This window comes from Somniosus microcephalus, chromosome 5 (genome assembly GCF_052327205.1).
Source record: "Somniosus microcephalus isolate GS21.2 chromosome 5, FLI_Smic_1.0, whole genome shotgun sequence".
Taxonomy (NCBI): Eukaryota; Metazoa; Chordata; class Chondrichthyes; order Squaliformes; family Somniosidae; genus Somniosus; species Somniosus microcephalus.
Window position 1 is genome coordinate 218,365,876 of NC_140991.1, and position 21,639 is coordinate 218,387,514.

At 45.3% G+C, this 21,639-nt stretch overlaps 1 protein-coding gene across 1 annotated transcript in view; it reads left to right on the forward strand.

Moving 5' to 3' along the window:
• dnah5 (dynein, axonemal, heavy chain 5) overlaps window positions 1–21,639 on the forward strand; it is a 754,701-nt gene that overhangs the window by 379,396 nt on the left and 353,666 nt on the right. Inside the window, exons 31-36 of the mRNA XM_085988698.1 lie at window positions 2,035–2,198; window positions 3,212–3,368; window positions 8,089–8,301; window positions 8,924–9,148; window positions 16,340–16,512; window positions 20,619–20,797. Coding sequence (XP_085844824.1) covers window positions 2,035–2,198; window positions 3,212–3,368; window positions 8,089–8,301; window positions 8,924–9,148; window positions 16,340–16,512; window positions 20,619–20,797 — 1,111 coding nt within the window. The remainder of the gene's footprint in view (window positions 1–2,034; window positions 2,199–3,211; window positions 3,369–8,088; window positions 8,302–8,923; window positions 9,149–16,339; window positions 16,513–20,618; window positions 20,798–21,639) is intronic.

The window sequence follows — 21,639 nt, forward strand, 5'->3', positions numbered from 1 at the left end:
CGAATCACCTCATCGTAACTATCCCATTCATCAACATATTCAAACACTTTTGGGGTCACATAATTGATAAGTATCCTCAATCTAGCAGGAGCATCCGCTTTACATTCATCCAGAAAATTCTCAAAAGTACGGTACCAATGCTTCCATACCCTGCCAGCTGCTGGTGTATTTGGGTCCAAGTCCAGACGAATAGGTCTAAGGATTCTCTCCATGATGGGTGGTTCCCTGGATCCTTAACTCCGAGTTTGTCCGAAGGTCTAGTATTTGTGAGTGTAAATATTAAGTTACTTAAATTGATGTAAGAAAAAGGAGTCTTACCATCAAGTAACTTTAAAGTAAGCTTTAAGTAACTTATAAACACACTATATACAAGAGAGGTCTTTACCATGCCTCTGGTAGAAGCCCCTTACAATACTGAACAGACCAGTATTTATACCAGTCCAACAGGAAGTGACATATGACAGGAAGTGAGGTCAGTACACAGTTCATAGTTCATAGTTCACAGTTCACAGGAAGTGATGACATAACTTCCCGGAAGTTATTGTTATTATCACAAGTAGTAATTAATTTCTCCATGTGGCTGAGAAGTGCCTTCTCCTTCCTGCTGTGCTTGATGAGAAATTAATCTGGATAGGACGCAATCTTGAATGATCACTCTTTGGCACAGTGCAGCAGATCTCTACTACGCCGTGCCATTGTGCTACCAGTCAACAATATTGGCTTCCAGCATATTGGGGTAGGAATTGATATGGGTTGCACCTGTTTTTTTGGGCATAAAACAGCGATACTGCCAATCTACACAGGCGTTGGTCCCACTGTTAAATTCATGGGGCCCTTTTTGTATATGTCCCGGACGGACGCCTAAAGCCGGCTTAAGGCCCTGCTGTAAATATGTAAATTTGGGGCCTAACTCCTGCATCAGACCTGCCCCACTTAGGATTCTTCAAATTCCGCGGTCACCAATGACAGGTACAAATAAAAGGAGTATAAAGTTTTGAAAATTACACTGAAGAAACAGGATATGATGAACTATAAAGTCAAGCAGAGGAAGGCCAAGAAACTTAAGAATTGCAAAGAGGGAAGATGAAGGAAGAATAGTGGAAAATATAAAGGACAGTTGCAAAGTTTATGTATATCAGGAGCAAGAGAAATATATCAAGGAACAGCGACAGTGAGAATATTGGCCCAGTAATTCCTGTCACAACGCGTGAGTACGGACAGGGTACTCACGCGTGTGCCAGGAGGAATTGCCGGTCTTCAGCATGCACAGCGCATGCGCTGAAAACCGGCATTTCCTGTCCTCTGACCCAAGGGGTTAAGAGGCTGAATGCATGCGCGGTATTGGGCAGCGCGTGCGACTTGGATTTCCTGTATTTTTACAGATTTGCGCATGTGTAAAGGGCTCCGGTTTTTACGCATTGAAAAACCACACGTAAGTACTTAGTTTTACAGGTAAGTGGTCTTTTAGTACAATTTAGAATTTTTTTTCCCACAGGTTTATTATTTTTAAAGAATCTACAGTAAGGTAAGTTTAGTTTTAGACCCTATTTTTTAAAAATTTATTTTTTTCAAAAATTTGATTAATTGTTTAAAATAGTTTTTTAAAGTTATTCATAGTTAATTTAATTATTGGGATGCTTTAAAAAAATTTATTTAAAGTTTAAGTAGTGTTTTGGGGTGCCGTACTTTTCATGAGTTTGACAGTCTTTACTATCAAACTTATGAATGAAGTTTCCCCTCCCCTGATTGGCTGAACAGTGCTCACCTGATCCCAGCCGGCACATCGCACTAACTACGCCGCTGGGTCAGGTTAGCACTGCGCGCCGACATCAGAACCGGGCCAGTGACAGGAAATCCACTGCGGGCCAGGTTTCAGATGTCGGCGCGCCGGTTAAGTGCACATCGGGGGCTTGCACGCGCGGCAAGCCCCCGACAGGAATTACTGGGCCAATGTGTAGGGATGGGGATGTGGCAGAATTACTAAATCGTTATTTTGCAATTGATTTTTCCATTGTCATTCTACTTTGACTAAAGGAAGCCAAACGTTTTTCAAACATTGACAAATCTTGGGTGAAGATCATGACTCGGGCTCATGAGATTCCAAATGTAGTGCAGTGCTGTGTGGGCGATGAAACCATGGGACAGCTTTTGCCACATTTACTGGAACAGCTGGAAATCTGTCAGAAATCTTTGACCGGGTAAGACTTCCACCCGATGAGCTGCCATTATTTAATGTGGGCAGGTCTGCTTCAGTCAAACTGATTCAGACCGGATTTTAAATTTTGAAATCTGACTCAGTTCTTTGAAATGTGCAGAAGACTTATTTTAGTTTATTTATTGTTTGTAATCTTGTTTAATATTTTGAGTCCATAGTTTAGTCATTTATTTTGCAATATTACACCTATAAAATTATTTACTTTAAATTTTAAATGTTAATTAATAGAAATACACTGCAAAACATTTGTATTAGTTTTTTCTATTTGAACTAAAACCTGTTAACTATTGAATTTTAATGCTCATATTGTGAGAAGCATAAGTTAAATGTTATGGTTGTCTTTGTCTTCCTGCCCTTGTCCTGCCTGCCCTTCTTCCTATTGGTCACTGTTTTATTTTCCCCACAACTTAAAATTATTTTTTGTTTTTCAAATCTTGTATTGTCCTGCTGTTACACCCTGGATTTCATTTGAAAAGAGATGTGTTGTAAATAGTCACAAACATCCTGTTTGTGACCACGAACACATTGGGGTAGAAATTCATCTGGGCGGTAGCCAAAACAAGTGCTATCACTTTGTTTGCCTGTTATATGGCCTGCTCGATATCCAGTTCCATTGAAGTCATTAAATTGAATATTGGGCGGGATGTATAACAGGCAGCCAATGTGATACTGTCCATTTTGAGCTACCGTCAAAGACGAATTTCTACCCCATTCCCACTTTACCTGATTTTAACTAAACTTTGCCAATTTTTAATAAGATTGGGCATTTGTAAACAGCTTATAATTTCACACTGGAATAACTATTATAACTTTGTTACGGCCTTTAACCAAATCAGAATCACACACTGTAATAGAAGGGATCCATGCAGAAATCCAAATACTGCAAAGTTTGGGCCACCTGCAGCCTACCTTTGAGGGACAATCTTGTGTAGCTGAACTAGGAAGTTGGACGCAGACCCTCATTGTTTTCAATTTGTTTTTCCTGTTGTATTACAGGTACCTTGAAAAGAAACGGCTGCTATTTCCTCGGTTCTTTTTTGTATCGGATCCAGCACTTCTCGAAATCCTTGGTCAGGCTTCAGATTCTCACACCATTCAGGCACACCTGCTGAATGTTTTTGATAACATCAAAACCGTCCGTTTCCATGACAGGGTAAGGTGAAGAACCAGAGAATTAAAATTACATTTATTCATGCTTTTTATCATTCAATGTAAAAATGTTGAGTTTAATTTCCCATTTTATCTGTATTAGGACAATAGAGGGTTGATTTTTCTGTTATTGCGCTTAGGCATCAACGATCACCATGGGGCAATGCATAAAGGAAAATCAGGCATGGATAGCAGGTGTTTAATGGAGCCTGGTAAATTCCTGTCCATTCATTCAAATGAACTGAAAATCAAGCAGCCTCCATTATGCACGTGCAATCGGTGTCTCAGAAAATTAAACTATATCTCTGCTGAGAAATGAGAAACCTTTCCTAGAACAGTAGCTAAGAATCATAGAATGGTTACAACACATAAGGAGGCCATTCGGCCAGTCGAGCCCGTGCCGGCTCTCTGCAAGAGCACTTCAGCTAGTCCCACTCCCCCATCCTTTCCCCATAGCCCTGCAAATTATTTCCTTCAGGTACTTAATTCAATTCCCTTTTGAAAGCCACGATTGAATCTGCCCCCAGCACCCTTTCAGGCAGTGTATTCCAGATCCTAACCACTAGCTGTTTTTCCTCATGTTGCATTTGGTTTTTCTGCCAGTCACCTTAAATCTGTGTCCTCTGGTTCTCGACCCTTCCGCTAATGGGAACAGTTTCTCTCTATCTAGACCCCTTGTGATTTTGAACACCTCTATCAAATCTCCTCTCAACCTTCTCTGCTCTAAGGAGAACAACCCCAGCTTCTCCAGTCTATCCACATAACTGAAGTCCCTCATTCCTGGAACCATTCTTATAAATTTTCTGCACCCTCTCTAAGGCCATCACATCCTTCCTAAAGTGCGGTGCCCAGAATTGGACACAATACTCCAATTGAGGCCAAACTAGTGTTTTCTAAAGTTTAATCATAACTTCCTTGCTTTTGTACTCTATGGCCCCGATTTTCTGCCAGCCGTCGGGCGGCTTTTCATGCGGCCGGGGGCCGAAAATCGCCGAAAAAGCTGGTCGCGACCCCCCCCCCCCCTGCCTGATTCCCCGCCCCGTCCGACTTTCAGACCGCCGTTTCTCCGCGACCCGATTCAGTCCCGCCCGCCGCTGGCGGGACTGGCCGTCGGAACACTAATTACAGGAAACTTTGTGTTATCGGGAGGCTAAATGTCCGGCAAGCTCAAGCCACTGGCAAAAATCAGGAGCCGTTTCGTTAGGTTTTTTTTCTTTTCGTTGCTTTTTTCTCAACAGTCAAGGTCTGTAGCTAAGCAACAGCTTCAGCTAGAGACGCTACAGAGATGCTTGCAGACTGTTTAGAAGCTGTTGCTAAGCAACAGGGTTTGTTGATTCACACGGAGCTGAAAATCTCCATATGCTTTAACATCAGCGCTGGTGTGTCCGGCAGTTTTGAGGGAACGGCAACAGCTCGGTCCCGTCGGTGCCGGATAGCACAAAGTTTCCTGTACCACTTATTTCCATGTTTAAGCCGATTTTCAGGGGCCATTGTGATTTTGTGGGGTTCCCCACGCTAAACACGCCTGCGGGGAACCCCGCTGATGAAACCTGGCGTGAAGCTTGCCGGCTTGCTTGCTGTCAGCTGCAGTTCATTAGGGAAAGCTGCGATTTAAAGGGACAGCATTTGTTTGGTGAAGGACCTTGTTGCTGCAGGCTTGGGGCTACTTCTTCAAGGCTTAGGCACAGCTGTGGAAGGTTGGAGCCTCACACACTTCTCCAATGCGATCTCCTGGGAACCACCTCTCGCCACCCTCACTCAGTGCTTCCTCAGCGGAGGCATCTACGAGAAGCATGGGACGCCTTTTTTTCCTTCCCTTCTTGCCATTAGAGGATCTCCAGCAGCAGAGGCGGCAGTAGCAGAACCAGGAACAGCAGGATGAGCACCAGGAGCACCAGGCTGCTGCTCACTCACCTGAAGCTGCACAGGCCAGAAGGGGCCAGCGCTTGGAAGTGGCTTGAGAGCACCTTGCTGCACTTTAGGGGGCCATGGGGACCCGTTTCTGCACTGGCAGTCCTACTCAGAAGGACTTCCATGAAGGTCTGGTTTCTCTGTTCAATAGATGGCCAACACTGCTCAAGAGATGTCATTCTCTTATGAGCACTCACCATGTTTTCCGTACCCTGGCGAGTTATCTCCTCCATGGAGGTTGCCAACCTTTCCATGGTGATGCGTTCATGCGCCAATGACTCCACAAAGGCTCTGCTCATGGTCGCTATGGACTCCTCCATTCGCTCCACACTCACAGCGACCCTGGAGACAAAACCTGCCAGAGACTCCTGCATCTGTGCATGGAGATCCATCACCTCTTCTCTTGCGGATGGACCCAGAGGCAGAGGGTCAACATGCAGCGCAGTTGAGCTGAGCTGGCAGAGTCCTGCGCCCTCCGATGAGGACTCACCACTGTTGTCCCTGTCTCCAGAATCTGCTGAGGCTCACTTGTGAGCTGTGAAGCACCAGGTGACAACACTACTCTATGTCCCGAAGGTCCCCCCGAGGTGTGAGTGTGTGCGCTGGTGCTGGGTGCGCTTACTTCTGCTGACGCTGCGCCCTCAGATGTTGGTGCTTCCTCTGAGGAGTCTGGCTGCACAGCCTCTTCCTCCTCCACAGTGGGGACGGGGGCTCTGGATGGTACTGTGGGGGAGTAAAGGAAGGAGTTAGAGATGTGATGCCAAGGTTACATGCACATTCGAGTTGACATCTGCTGACACCTGCATCCATGCAGCCTTGGTCTCAGTGGGAGGCCTCTTCCTGCCTGACCGAGGGCAGAGGACCCCCTGTGGGCCCTAACCCCATCCAATCATGCCTGCAGTGAAGCTTCGTCGAATTTGGAGGCAGCTCGGGGTCTGGCACTGGCCACAGCTGCTGCAGGCTCCTCTGCCATCCTGTATGGTTCGTTTGGAAGCCTTCAGAGGATGCAGTGCTTGCTATGGACCTTGAAAGCACCACGAATGATGACATCATACTGTGGGGCTTTCTCACTAGAAATGGACAATTAGCAAGGCTGCCCACATGCTGGAAATTAGTTGGCCACTTGAGGGAAAATTGCGTGGAGCTGGCTGACACTTTTTTTGTGTGTCAGAGCCCCACATTCGGGGGAATCCGACCATTTCCCACACAAGCCACAAAATCAGGCCCTATGCCTCTATTTATAAAGCCCAAGATCTTGTATGCTTTTTTAATCGCTTTCTCAACCTGCCCTGCCACCTTCAACAATTTGTGCACATATACCCCCAGGTCTCTCTGTTCATGCACCCACTTTAGAATTGTACCCTTTAGTTTATATTGCCTCTCCTCGTTCTTCCTACCAAAATGTATCACTTTGCACTCTTCTGCGTTAATTTTCATCTACCATGTGTCCACCCATTCCACCAGCCTGTCTATGTCATCTTGAAGTCTATCACTATCCTCCTCACTGTTCACTATACTTCTAAGTTTTATGTCATCTGCAGATTTTGAAATTGTGCCCTGTACACCCAAGTCCAAGTCATTAATATATATCAAGAAAAGCAGTGGTCCTAGTACCGACCCCTGGGGAATACCACTGTGTACCTCCCTCCAGTCCGATAAACAACCATTCACCACTACTCTCTGTTTCCTATCACTTAGCCAATTTTGTATCCATGCTGCCACTGTCCCTTTTATTCCATGGGCTTCAACTTTGTTGGCAAGCCTATTATGTGGCACTTTATCAAGCGCCTTTTGGAAGTTCATGTACACCACATCAACCGCACTGCCCTCATCAACCCTCTCCGTTACCTCATCAAAAGACTCAATCAAGTTAGTTAAACACGATTTGCCTTTAACAAATCTGTGCTGGCTTTCCTTAATTAATCCACACTTGTCCAAGTGACTGAATTTTGTCCCGGATTATCGTTTCTAAAAGCTTCCCCACCACCAAGGTTAAACTGACTGGCTTGTAGTTGCTGGGTTTATACTTGCACCCTTTTTTGAACAAGGGTGTAATATTTGCAATTCTCCAGTCCTCTGGCACCAGCCATGTATCTAAGGAGGATTGGAAGATTATGGCCAGTACCTCTGCAATTTCCACCTTTACTTCCCTCAGCATCCTAGGGTGCATCCCATCTGGTCCTGGTGACTTATCTACTTTAAGTACAGCCAGCCTTTCTATTACCTCCGCTTTATCAATTTTTATTCCATCCAGTATCTCAACTACCTCCTCTTTCACTATGACTTTGGTAGCATCATTTTCCTTGGTAAAGACAGATTCAAAGTACTCATTTAGTACCTCAGCCATGCCCTCTGCCTCCATGCGTAGGTCTCCGTTTTGGTCCCTAATCGGCCCCACCACTCCTCTTACTACCCATTTACTAATTATATGCCTATAGAAGACTTTTGAATTCCCTTTTATGTTAGCTGCCAATCTATTCTCATATTCTCTTATTTTGTTTTTCACTTCCCCTCTGAACTTTCTATATTCAGCCTGGTTCTCACTTGTATTCTCAACCTGACATCTGTCATACGCCCCGCCCCCTTTTTCTGCTTCATTTTACTCTCCATCTCTTTCGTCATCCAGGGTTTGGTTGCCCTACCTTTCCCCCTCGTGGGAATGTACCTCGACTGTACCCGAACCACCTCTGAATCATTAGATTACTGGGCTGCTGAGAGCTGTTACGTTGATTTGAAGTTAATATTGGGGTATGGTTATATAGCAACTAGGAGACATTACAGTACTGAAAATCAGTGTGTGTTTATATTAACAGGTATATGATCGTATTTTGGCTATTTCTTCGCGTGAGGGTGAAGTCATTGAATTGGATAAGCCTGTCATGGCAGAAGGAAATGTAGAAGTCTGGCTAAATGCTTTACTAGTGGAATCTCAGAAATCACTCCATCTGGTCATTCGTTCTGCATCTATGAGCATTCAGGACATCACCTTTCAACTGGTTGAGTTTCTTAACTATTATCCAGCACAGGTATACTTCTGATTGAAAAATTGCAATATGCTCTCAATTTATTTGCACAAGCCGCAATAATGATATTATACCAAGCTCATTTCACTGTGACGAAGAACATTTTGTTACAATTTTCCCTTCTCCCATTCTCTGTAAAATTAGCTTTAGAAAAATAACATCATCAAGAAGCAGTTTATATTTTGTGAGGAACCAGCGCATTTCAGTTCACAATCCCTTTCTTATGATAGAGTTAGGAATGTTTTAAGATAAATTCTTAATATACAGTTGCTTTACAAATCTGTAACAGGTAGTTGGTACTTGTTTAAACTAAGGAGCTGGCTGTGCTGGAGATTGGACTTTTTAAATCTTGCACCCATGATGAAATCAACCTTATATGCACTTAAGGAGGATTTTACTCAAAATAAAAAATATAACAACTATTTGCTGCTGTTGGAAGAGCATAATGGGTAATACTTATTTATTTAAATGAAAAACATTAGAAGTAAACTTGCTGAAACCTTGCATTTTTTGCTTGATTTTAGAATTTCATATCAAACCCACCCTATTTCTTCAATATTAAATAGGTTAAAAAAAAATCATACTCTATTTCAGATTGTATAGAACTTTTTTTTTCCTTTTAAAGGTTGGATTGCTTGGAATTCAAATGATTTGGACAAGAGATTCAGAGGAAGCATTAACCAGTGCCAAGTATGACCGAAAAGTCATGCAAAAGACCAATCAATCGTTCTTAGACTTGCTGAATACCCTAATCGACATGACAACAAAAGACCTGAGTGCTATAGACCGTGTGAAATATGAGACTCTTATCACTATCCATGTGCACCAGCGAGATATCTTTGACGACCTGGTAAGAAGTAAGATGAATAGCTTGCCTCTTTATTAAAGCAGAATAATGAAATGTTTGTCTGATGGAAAATTTTGAAAAGAAAGTTTGAAACCTAATGTATTCTTTGGTGAGACTTTGACAGTGATGGAGGAATAAAGTATAATGGCTACAATGATTATCCAGTATAATCTATTTTATATTATTTTGTTTTAGAAAAAACATGTAGGCCTAGAAATTGGATTGCCCCCCAAATGGGCACCGGGATCACGATGTGCAATCACCCCATGCCCATTGAAAGGGATGCAGGCAGCACGTGACCTTCGTGCTGCCGACTAATTATAATAATTGTTGCATTCAGCCCACTGCTGAGTGCCTAAACGCGCAGCATTTTGCCCAAGTTCGTGCGATGCTAGCACCAATGAAGCTAGCCTGCTCTTCTTAAAGGCAGTCTGCACCTCTTAAAGGGGAGATGCATTCTGCCTGCAGCAGTTCATTCAACTGGCTGGGGAAGACAGTGCAAAGCAACTACTGATATCACAACAGGGGAGCGAGCTTGCACCAAGGTTCTCCATGCTGCTCTGAGGCCTTGGTGCAGGAGGTGGATAGGAGGATAGAGGTCCTATTTCCACAGGGGGCCAGGAGGCGCTCCAGGTAAAATCAAAAACGCCAATGGGAGCAGATGGCCATAGCTGTCAATGCCAACAGTGTCACCCCGTGGACTTGGCTGTTGTGCAGGAAGAAGTTTAACGACATCACACGAGTAGTCAAGGTCGGTGAATTAATCTTCAAATGCCATATTCCACCATCTGCACCACTAGCCTCTCACACTGCTCAATGCAACACACCCCCATCACTCACTGCTCAATGCAACACCCCCCCATCAGTCACCTACCAACAATCTCTACCAAACATGACTCATACCTCACATTCATAGCTTCACCTCACCCTCACACACTTACCACTGTTGCAAGACTCACACCCACATCTCACAGCTTGCACACACTGTCAGCTATTAAAGCATGACAGGCACATCACCCAAACACATTGCACCACACTCACTGACACAATTCCATTTCTATTGCAGAACAAGGTGGTTCACAATCGGGGCACAGCCATGCCTGCATAATCTCACCCCCATGGAGGAGACGGTGCTAGCTGTTTTTGGGAGGGCAGTCGCTGAGCCTGTGGCCAGTGGCGGGCTGAAGCAATCCAAGATGACGATATGCTCATACCTAATCCTTCTCCTCACATCCCTCATCCCACTATCTATTCTAACTTACAAGTTGCAGATGGTGTAAGCATGCACCTCTTGCTTTCCCCCCTCTCCCCCCCATCACTGCAACCCTATCCTTGTGCCTTTCTCATTTCAGATAGCCAAGAACTGCAACATGGCCATGCACTGGCAGATGAGCAGGAAGACAGTGATTGTGAAGATACAGCGTCACTCGATTTCACACTCCCAGCCACCAGCTCAGATACTGACACTCTGCGTTCTTTAGAGGATAGGTTAGATGTGGGATCTGCATGCGGTGAGACACCGGGCAGGAGTGGCCTACAGCCAGGGCAGGGGGAAAGGGTAACGCAGGTGCCAGCTCCCCGGAGGGCGAGGTCGCACACAAGTTCTGCTCCAGAGGACTCGGATGAGGACTTTGATGGGGCAGCCTACAGAAGAAGGCTGATGGGTATGCACAATGAAATGCTTGGTGCATTGGCAGGCCTTCCAGAAAGCCTGAGTGCAATGTCAAGGAACAACCTTGCACAGGGCTTTGTGCAGAGCTTGGAGCCCATGATTTCCAGCACAGAATTGATGGCCAACTCTATTGCCGCACTTGTGGACCCAACAGGGTCTGACGGCTGATGTCTCAGCTTCCATTGCAGCACAGGCGGAACCGACACAACGTCTGAGTGCTGTAGTGCAAACTCAGACTTCTGTCATGCAAGCTCAAACTGCTCTCATGCAGGCTCAGTTTGCTGCCACGCATGCTCAGACTGCTGCCATCATGGCTGGGTTTTTCCAATATTGAAAGGGGCTTGCAGGCTGTTGCAGCAGTCCAGCACTCGTTCCTCCAACAGATTACTAGGATTGCTGAGACGCCGCCCCAGGGGAGTGGCAGAGGTTCCATTGAGCATGAACCTGCTGTCCTCTCTCAGGATGACAGCATTCATGCTACTGCCACTCCGCCAGTGCCCTTGCTGTTGCCTGTCAGCTAGCCAGCCTAGACTGCTGCCGCCCAAGCCGAGGTGGTGCAGTCTACAGCCGGGCCTTCTAGGCCCAGAGCTGCTTGAGGTCATCCTCCAAGGCCATCTGCAGTCTCCCTCACTGAAAGTCAGCAGCCTTCCACCAGCCATGGTGCAGCTATTGGGGTAGCACTTCATAGGAGCACTAGGACAGGCAAAGGCACTTAGGGAATGCACAAGGGTGATTACTTGATGTGCTTATGTAGTATTGGATGGATTGATGTATAAAGTTGGATTGGAATGTTGTTTTGTGGTGGCTTTCAATTCAGCATTGTGGCCAAGGAGACGCTGTGATGGTTAAGGATGGCAATAGATTGGGAGAAGGGGAAGTGCAACGAGACCTGGGCGTCCTTGTGCACCAGTCGCTGAAGGTAAGCATGCAGGTGTAGCAGGCGGTTAAGAAGGCAAATGGTATGTTGGCCTTCGTAGCGAGAGGGTTTGAGTACAGGAACAAGGATGTCTTGCTGCAGTTGTACAGGGCCTTGGTAAGACCACATCTTGAGTATTGTGTGCAGTTTTGGTCGCCTTATCTGAGGAAGGATGTTCTTGCCATGGAAGGAGTGCAGCGAAGATTCACCAGGCTGATACCTGGGATGGCAGGAATGACGTATGAGGAGAGATTGGGTCGATTGGGCTTGTACTCGCTGGAGTTTAGAAGAATGAAAGGGGATCTCATTGAAACTTATAAAATTCTAACAGGACTAGACAGACTAGATGCAGGAAGGATGTTCCCGATGGTCGGGAAGTCCAGAACCAGGAGTCACAGTCTAAGGATAAGTGGTAAGCCATTTAGAACAGAAATGAGGAGGAATTTCTTCACCCAGAGAGTGGTGAACCTGTGGAATTCTCTACCACAGAAGGCAGTAGAGGCCAATTCATTGAATATATTCAAGAAGGAGTTGGATATATTTCTTAAGGTTAAAGGGATCAAGGGATATGGGGAAATAGCAGGGACAGGGTACTGAATTTGGATGATCAGCCATGATCGCATTGAATGGCGGAGCACGCTCGAGGGGCTGAATGGCCTACTCCTGCTCCTATCTTCTATGTTTCTATGTGTGGGACTATTGGTGAATGTGGAATTGGGGTTGTGTTCACTGGAACCACAATCGGATGAGTTGATCACGGGCAGGAAGGGGACGCCTGGGTTGCCTACTCCCTTCCGTTTCTTCCTCTTCTGCTTCCTCCTCCTCCTCTTCTGCTTCCTCCTCTTCCTCTTCTGCTCCTCCTCAGCATGTTTCCTGGTGTCAAGAGTTAGAAACATAGAAACATAGAAGATAGGAGCAGGAGTAGGCCATTTGGCCCTTCGAGCCTGCTCCGCCATTCAACGAGATCATGGCTGATCATCCAAACCCTAGCACCCGGTCCCTACACCGACAGCCATCCCACACAAGCCCTATCCCCGTAACCCCGTAACCCCACGTATTTAATCCCCCCCTAACACTAAGGGCCAATTTTTGTCATGGCCAATCAACCTAACCCGCACATCTTTGGACTGTGGGAGGAAACCGGAGCACCCGGAGGAAACCCATGCAAACACGGGGAGAATGTGCAAACTCCACACAGACAGTCACCCGAGGCCGGATTTGAACCTGGGTCCCTGGCGCTGTGAGGCAACAGTGCTAACCACTATGCCACCATGCTGCCCTCATGATGGGGAAGTTGTGGAGCATGCAGCAGACCACGACGAATCTTGAGACACACTCTGGTGAGTACTGCAGAGCTAAACCAGAGCAGTCCAGGCAGCAGAACCGTTGCTTCAGTACCCCGATGGTCTTCTCTATGATGTTTCATGTGCCAGCCTGGCTCTCATTGTATGCATGCTGGCCACGTGTGGTTGGGTTGCGGAGTGGAGCCATGGGCCAGGTGGTCAAAGGGATAACCCTTGTCGCCCAGCAGCCAGTCTCTGGTTTGATGTGGTGGCTCAAAGACTGAGGGAACAGCGGACTGCTGCAGAATAAAATGCTCATGACTGCTGCCAAAATACCAGGCATTCACCATCATGATATGCTGAGCGTCTTCGCACAACAACTGCACATTCAGTGGGTGGAAACTTTTGCATGTCGGCATTTAGATGTGGTACCCGCAAAGCCACGTGTTGCAGTTGATAGTGCCCTGCACCATGGGAAAACATGCTCTCCTGGCAAAGTCTCATGCATGCTCCACCTGGTTCTCTCTGTTCAGAGAGAAGACAATGAACTCCCCTCTCCTGGCATAAAGAGCATCTGTCACCTCTCTTATGGGAGTGGGCCTTTGGCGTAGCGGTAGCATCCCCACCGCTGGGCCAGAAGGCATAGGGTTTTGAACCCCGTTCCAGACAGTCCCGGCAAGTGGAGTCGGAGCTGCGGCTCTAAATTCTGGGTTGACATCCAGCGGGATACTTGCGTCCGTGGGTGTGGGTGGCCCCCCACCCCTCGTATGGGTTGTGGGAGCCCGTAAAACCCTCCCGCCATAGGACTAACCACCCTAATGGCTGGTATGAAGATGGTTACGGTCACGGAAGGAGCGTTAATCGCGGCCAGAAATCCTTCCACCACTTCATACAGTTCCCCAAAGGGAACAGTGTGAAGACACGTACGACGACGACCTCTCTTATGCAGCAGTGGACGGCGAACTCGGAGATGTTACCGATGTTCCAGCCTGGAAGGATTCGGACGCAAAGAAATTCAGGGCCCTGGTCACCTTTTCAGCCAATGACAGCTCTGCCCTTGCCCTGATGTGAGGCTGTAGGTCTGGTTACAAAAGGTGGAGAGTTCTGTGGGCACCTCCTTCGTAAAGCGCAGATGCCTCACGCACTGCTCCTGGCTCAGGCTGAGGTAAAAGAATTGCTCTTGGAAGACCCCTGGTGGGTAAGGCCTCCTGCTGAGGACCCTTCTCCGTGTCTTCCTCCTCCCTCTTCGAGCAGCTTATCCTCTTCTTTTCTGCTTCTACTCCATCTCCCTGTCATGCTGCAGGTCAAGGGAGATGACAATTAGAGCACCCATAACTGGGAGCAAGTGTTCTGACCAGAACCCTTGAGGCCGGAAGCAAGGCCTTCTCCACTTGCAGCACCACTTCCTGTCACATCACCAACTTTAAACAACGCTAGAAAGCTTCAAACACTTCCACAAACTTACACAAAGACAGTAGAAATCAAAAAGTAAGTTACCTGAAAGTTGTTGATGATCACTTTAAATACCGCTGTTTGGGGGGAGGGGGGTCCCCTCATGCAGCTGAACGCACGTTCATCACTGCGTGCTTTAGTGAGGGCATGCAGTTGAGCGGCGACGTTCAAAATAGCAGGTCGTGCATCAAATCAGGCTCATTGATGTCACGATCTGCGCACTCTGCATTCTTCCGGCACACGCTCCTAACGCCTGCCCTACCGCCCTCACCAGAAGTTTGCGAGCATGGCGCGGATGCTATTATCGGCACAAAATGGCACCCTTGAAAAATCGGGAGCTACGGAGCTGAATTTTTCACCCATAACGTGGAAAATGTATCCAGCTATCTTTTTGGTTAACAAAAAAGACTGAACAAGGCTTTAAAAAATCTTAATAGGAGAAAATTTGGAGATAAATTAATAGTTATAACTTATAATGTTCCTAGTCACAACTTCTAACCTATAAAGACAATATTTGATGGCATGTAAAACATTCCTCCCTCTGTGTATTTTGACCGTTACTCCATTATTCAATGATCCAAATGTCTAATTTTTTTTGCCATTGTGATAAATGTGGTTAAAGACTATAAAAGACATTTTGAGTGAGTATTATTTTCAGTGTAAATACATCCTAATTTCCTACAGGTCAGTCCTATTGTCTCTGGAGAAGATTATAGGAACAGGAGTAGGTCATTCAGCCCCTCGAGCCTGTTCTGCCATTCAATCAGATCATGCTGATCTGTACCTCAACTCCATTTACCTGCCTTTCCCATGTACCCTTACCTAGCAAAAATCTATTGATCTCAGTCTTGAAAATGTCAATTGGCCCAGCATACACAGCCTTTTGGGGGAGAGAGTTCCAGATTTTCACTACCCTCTGTGAAAAGGTATTGGGAAGACCAAAGCCATTGTTTTCTGCCACAAACTCCGTTCCCTCGGCAGTGACTCCATCCCTCTCCCTGGCAACTGTCTGAGGCTGAACCAGAGTGTTCACAACCTTGGTGTCATATTTGATTCTGAGATGAGCTTCCGACCACATATCGGCAGCATCACTAAGACCACCTATTTACACTATCCCTAACATTGCCCGACTCCGCCCCTGCCTCAGCTGACGTGCTGCTGAAATCCTTATCCATGCCTTTGTCACCTCTAGACTTGACTGTTCCAAAGCACACCTGGCCACGTTCTACCCTCTGTAAACTTAAGGTCATCCAAAACTCTGCTGTCCGTGTCCTAACTTGCACCAAGTCCCATTCACCCATCACCTCTGTACTCGTGACCTACATTGGATCCTGTTTAAGCAACGCCTTGATTTTAAAATTCTTATCCTTGTTTTCAAATCCCTCCATGGCCTCACCCTTCCCTATCGCTGCAATGTCATCGAGTCCTACAACACTCCGAGATATCTGCGCTCCCCCAATTCTGGCCTCTTGCGCATCCCCAATCATAATCGCTCCACCATTGGCGGTCGTGCCTTCAGCTGTCTAGGCCCTAAGCTCTGGAATTCCCTCCCTAAACCTCTCCGTCTCTCTTTCCTCCTTTAAGATGCTCCTTAATTCCTAGCTCTTTGACCAAACGTTTGGTCATTTGCCCTAATATCTCATTGCGCATCTCAGTGTCAAATTTTGTCTGATAACGCTTGTGTAAAACACCATGGGATGTTTTACTATGTTAAAGGTGCTATATAAGTGCAAGTTGTTGTTGTTGTTGTATTTCCTCATTGTTCTTTCATGTTAAACTAGATGTAACAAAGCTATTATTTTCTCTCTTCAATTTCAGAGGAAAAGATATAGAGGTCAGTCTGTAAACGATATTAAAACTTTGTTTTGCAGTGTCGCTTGCACATCAAAAGTCGTACAGATTTTGAATGGCTGAAACAATGCAGATTTTATTTCAATGAGGACTCAGACAGGATGCTAATCAATATTACAGATGTTGGATTCACCTATCAGAATGAGTTCCTGGGTTGCACAGACAGATTGGTTATAACGCCTCTTACCGACAGGTGAGGAGATTGAAGAGCTTAGCACGCAAGTGTTTTTAAATTTATTTTTAATTTATTCAACTACAGGATGTGGGCGTCGCTGGCAAGGCCAGCATTTATTGCCTATCCCTAATTGCCCTTGAGAAGGTGGTGCTGAGCCACTTTCTTGAACCACTGCAGTCCGTGTGGTGAAGGTACTCCCACAGTGCTGTTAGGGAGGGAGTTCCAGGATTTTGACCCAGCGATGATGAAGAAACGGCAATATATTACCAAGTCAGGATGGTGTGTGACTTGGAGGGGAACAAGGAGGTGGTGGTGTTCCCATGCACCTGCTGCCCTTGTTTTTCTAGGTGATAGAGGTTGTAAGTTTAGGAGGCACTGTTGAAGAAGCCTTGGCGAGTTACTGCAGTTCATCTTGCAGATGGTACACACTGCAGCGATGTTGCACTGATGGTGGAGGAAGTGAATGTTTAAGGTGGTGGATGGGGTGCTAAACAAACGGGCTGCTTTGTCCTGGATGGTGTCGAGCTTTGTGACTGTTGTTGGAGCTGCACTTATCAAGGCAAGTGGAGAGTATTCCATCACACTCCTGACTTGTGCCTTGTAGATAGTAGGAAAGGCTTTGGAGAGTCAGGAGGTGAGTCACTCGTCACAGAATACCCAATCTCTGACCTGCTCTTGTTGCCACAGTATTTATGTGGCTGGTCCAGTTAAGTTTCTGGTTAATGGTGACCTCCTAGATGTTGATGGTGGGGGATTCAACAATGGTAGTGCCATTGAATGTCAAGGGGAGGTGGTTAGAATCTCTCTTGTTGGAGATGGTAATTCCCTGGCCCATTGTGTGCCAACCTGATTGTTGTCCAGGTCTTGCTGCATGCAGGCACGGACGCTTCATTATCTGAGGAATTGTGAATGGAACTGAAGACTGTGCAATCACTGGTGAACATCCCCAATTCTGACCTTATGATGGAGGGATGGCCATTGATGAAACAGCTGAAGATGGTTGGATCTAGGACCCTGCCCTGAGGACTTCAATTTTACTAGGGCTCCTCGGTACTACATGCGGTCAAATGCCCTCTTGATATCAAGCACAGTCATTCTCACCTCACCTGGAATTTGGTGAGCAGGTCATTGGTGAATAAGTGCCTCTTGATAGCACTGTCGACATCACCTTCCATCACTTTGCTGATGATTGAGAGTAGGCTGATGGGGCAGTAATTGGCCGGAATGGATTTATCTTGCTTTTTGTAGACAGGACATACCTTTTCCTCTTTGTTGGGTAAATACCAGTATTATAGCTGTACTGGAGCAGCTTGCCTAGAGGACCGGCTAGTTCTGGAGCTCAAGTCTTCAGCACGACAGCCGGGATGTTGTTGGGACCCATAGCTATATCTCGTGCGCTCAGCCATTTCTTGATATCACATGGAGTGAATCAAATTGGCTGAAGACTGGCATCTGTGATGGTGGGAACCTCAGGAGGAGGCCAAGATGGATCATCCACTTGGCACTTCTGGTTGAAGATGGTTGCACATGCCAGCCTTGCCTTTTGCACTCATGTGCTGGACTCCGCCAACTTTAAGGATGGGGATGTTCATGGAGTCTCCTATTCCCGTTAGTTGTTTAATTGTCTACCACCATTCACGACTGGATGTGGTAGGACTGCAGAGGTTTGATCTGATCTGTTGGTTGTGTGATTGCTCAGCTCTGTCTAAAGCATGCTTCTTCCTGGAAGTCCTCAACATTGACTCTGGACTCCACGAAGTCTCCTGGTGGTAATCAGCAGGAGGTTTCCTTGCCCATGTTTGACCTGATGCCATGAGACTTCATGGGTCCAGAGTCAATGTTGAGGACTCCCAGGGCCACTCCCTCCCGACTGTATATTACTGTGCTGCCACATCTGCTGGGTCTGTCCTGCCAGTGATGGAGGAGTTTGGGACATTGGCATGATTCTGTGAATATGTCTATGCCAGGCTGTTGCTTCACTAATCTATGGGACAGCACTTCCAATTTTGGCACAAGTCCCCAGATGTTAGTGAGAAGTAATTGCAGGGTTGACTTGGCTGGGTGTGCCTTTGTCATGTCCAAATATGAAGCCTATGCTGATGCTGGGTGGACTGTCTGGTTTTATTCTCATTATTCTTTTTTGTAGCGGATTGATAAAACTGAATGGTCTTTTCAGAGGGCAGTTAAGAATTAATCACATTCCTATGGTTCTGGCGTCTTACATAAGCCAGACCGGGTAAGGACGGCAGATTTCCTGATGGACATTAGTGAATCAGTTGGGTTTTTATGACAATCCAATAGCTTCATGGTCACCATTACTAATACTAGCTTTTTATTCCACATTTATTGAATTAACTGAATTCAAATTCACAAACTGTCATGGTGCGATTTGACCTCTCATCTCTGGATTGTTAGCCCAGCAACATCACCACTACGCTACCTTATTATCTGACATCTCTTTGGACATCCTGCAAGCATCCCTAGCCCGGACCCTACTGTTGGGGCCCATATCTGTCCATGTGGATGCCAGTCTGCATTCGGGGTTGCTCCTCTGAGACTGGAGCTTAATCACATCGGAGTAGAGTAGAGAGAACTTTGTTCTGCATCTAAACTTGCTATACTTGACTGGGAATAATGCCAACATTGGATTCCTGAAATGGAAAAATGTTCCATTTCGCAGAACTAACATCCCTCATCTTCATGTACAGAAAGTTCACTCCAAATGAGTTTTAAAAATATGGGGTGCAGCTCTTCATTTTGAGTGGTGCAATAATAGTGTTGGTGTTGATAAGCAAGATTATGATTGAAAGATAACATCAATTCTTTGTTCTCATAACACACAAAAGCAGTGGTGAGGTTGCAATTTTCATTGGAGTGCCAGGTTGGAAGGACAAACACTTTGCTTGTAAGTACAGAGGTGGTCCTCATCTGGTTTCATCCAATGGTAGCAATGGTTTGTTTAAGACACAATTCTAGTTAAGTTTTTAATTTGTTTATTAGGAGACAGTCCAATCATTTGTCCATCTTCCAGATTCCCCACCAAAACAATTGGCAATGTAGAGAATAAGCCACCAAAATCGTTAGGAATAATTTTTAACTTTTCCACCTGGGCAGTAACCTGGCACTGAAGATCATCTGCCTGTTGTAGAGCTCACCCAATTTTTGTTCCATTGAAATCAATGGAATGAGAATTAGATGGGTTCTATAATGGGCGAGTGATCCATTCCACCAGGTTACTGCCCAAGCAGCAAATTTGAAAGTTACCTCTGTTTTAATAAAGTAATTGCAAAACCATATTTGTCAGTACTTAAATTGTAAAATAATGGTCACACTGATTTAGTGCATGATCCAATCAACATTCTCCCTCCAATGTGTCACAGAGCAAGTTCACGGTGCTAGTAATTCCTTTTGTTAATTTATATTTTTCTTTCTTTGCACTCATTAAGGAGAGATTTTTGTGTGTTCATTGTATACTTGGGAAAACTGCACACTTCCAGTCTTGACAGTTGGGTTCAAATGCCATCAGGTCAAGTATAACACAGCCAGACATTACTTTTAATCTGCCCAAATAAAATACCTCAGCCACGTTCTGAATGTGACATTAGACTTGTATTTAGATGGCACTTTATCTGTTTCTCAGCAGTGTTTCATAGCATACCAAGAATTATCTTGATGTGCAGTCATTGTTGTCATGTAGGCCAGTGAAGCAACCATTTTGCACACAACAGGATTCCGTAAGCAGCAATGTGGTGAAAGGCCAGTTAGTCTTTTTTTTTAAGTGGTTGAGGGAGCACTGTTGCCCACAAAACTGGGAGAATTAACTGTTCTTCTTTCAATAGTGCCATGGGATCTTTAACATCCACCTGAAACTCTGGAAGACGCACCTCTGGCAGTGCAACACTCCCTTAGTATCCCACTGGATTATCATCCAAAATCATTTACTCAAGTCTTGATGTGGGCCTGGATCCCACAACTTTCTGACTCGGAAGTGAGATTGGCAACTTGCTCAATTGGTAGCATTCTTACCTCTGATTCTGAAGGTTGTCATAACACTTGGCATTCAACAAGCTGATTATTTGTCTAAACAAAATACGAGCACTTGCATTATTCTCTGTTTATTTCAGATGTTACATTACTCTAGCTCAGGCACTTGGAATGAACATGGGAGGAGCTCCTGCTGGACCAGCAGGGACAGGCAAGACTGAAACTACCAAAGACATGGGCAGGTGCCTTGGGAAGTATGTGGTGGTTTTCAACTGCTCAGATCAAATGGACTTCAGAGGACTTGGGAGAATTTTTAAAGGTGACCAATTCAATATGCTATTGTGTTATGTTGATACTAGTTTTGTTTAGCTTAGCCTGTTTAAATTCAAAAGAACATTGACAAGTACTACAATTTTAAACATACCCCATTTTGCTGCTAGTATGTTAAGAGAATTATTACATATTTTTCTCCTGAACTGCCTCCTTCGTCTCCCTGTATTATGCACCATGCATGGCCAAGAAGGAAGGTAGGTGGCACACAAGCAACTAACTTCTACTCAGTGGCTTCTCACAAGGACATCAGCTCAGTCTGTCATACAAGCCTTGTTTTACAACTCAATCTAAGCATTGTTTATTTTTTTTCTATCACAAACCCATATTTCTCTACTCTTTTAGGGATTAATTTGTTTCTTTTTTGAATACTTCAACTGTGATAGGTAGTAGTGCAGATGACATTTGTGATGGCGTAGTATTCCTTGATAGGTTAAAAAGCTGTAATCTAATTGTATTTTAGCACAAAATACTATTGTAACCTGCAAATGGTTAAATGCATGTTCTAGCAATCTCTGCAAAATAAGCAGAAAGCATTTAGTTTGAGATGCATTATTCTTGTGCAGGAAGGGCTTTAAACTAAATAGTGGGGGCGGGGGGGTGTTCAGGTGAAGGGGAATTTAGAAAGTCAAAGAGAAAGGAGAAGGCAATAGTGCAGGATAGTGATAGGGGTAATGATAACCAGAGTGTGACAGGAAGAAACAGCGTACAAACATAAGCGTGCACCAACAAATAGAGTCAGAATAGGGAAAAATGGTAAAAAGACAAAATTAAAGGCTCTTTATCTGAATGCACGCAGCATTTGTAACAAGATAGATGAATTGACGGCAC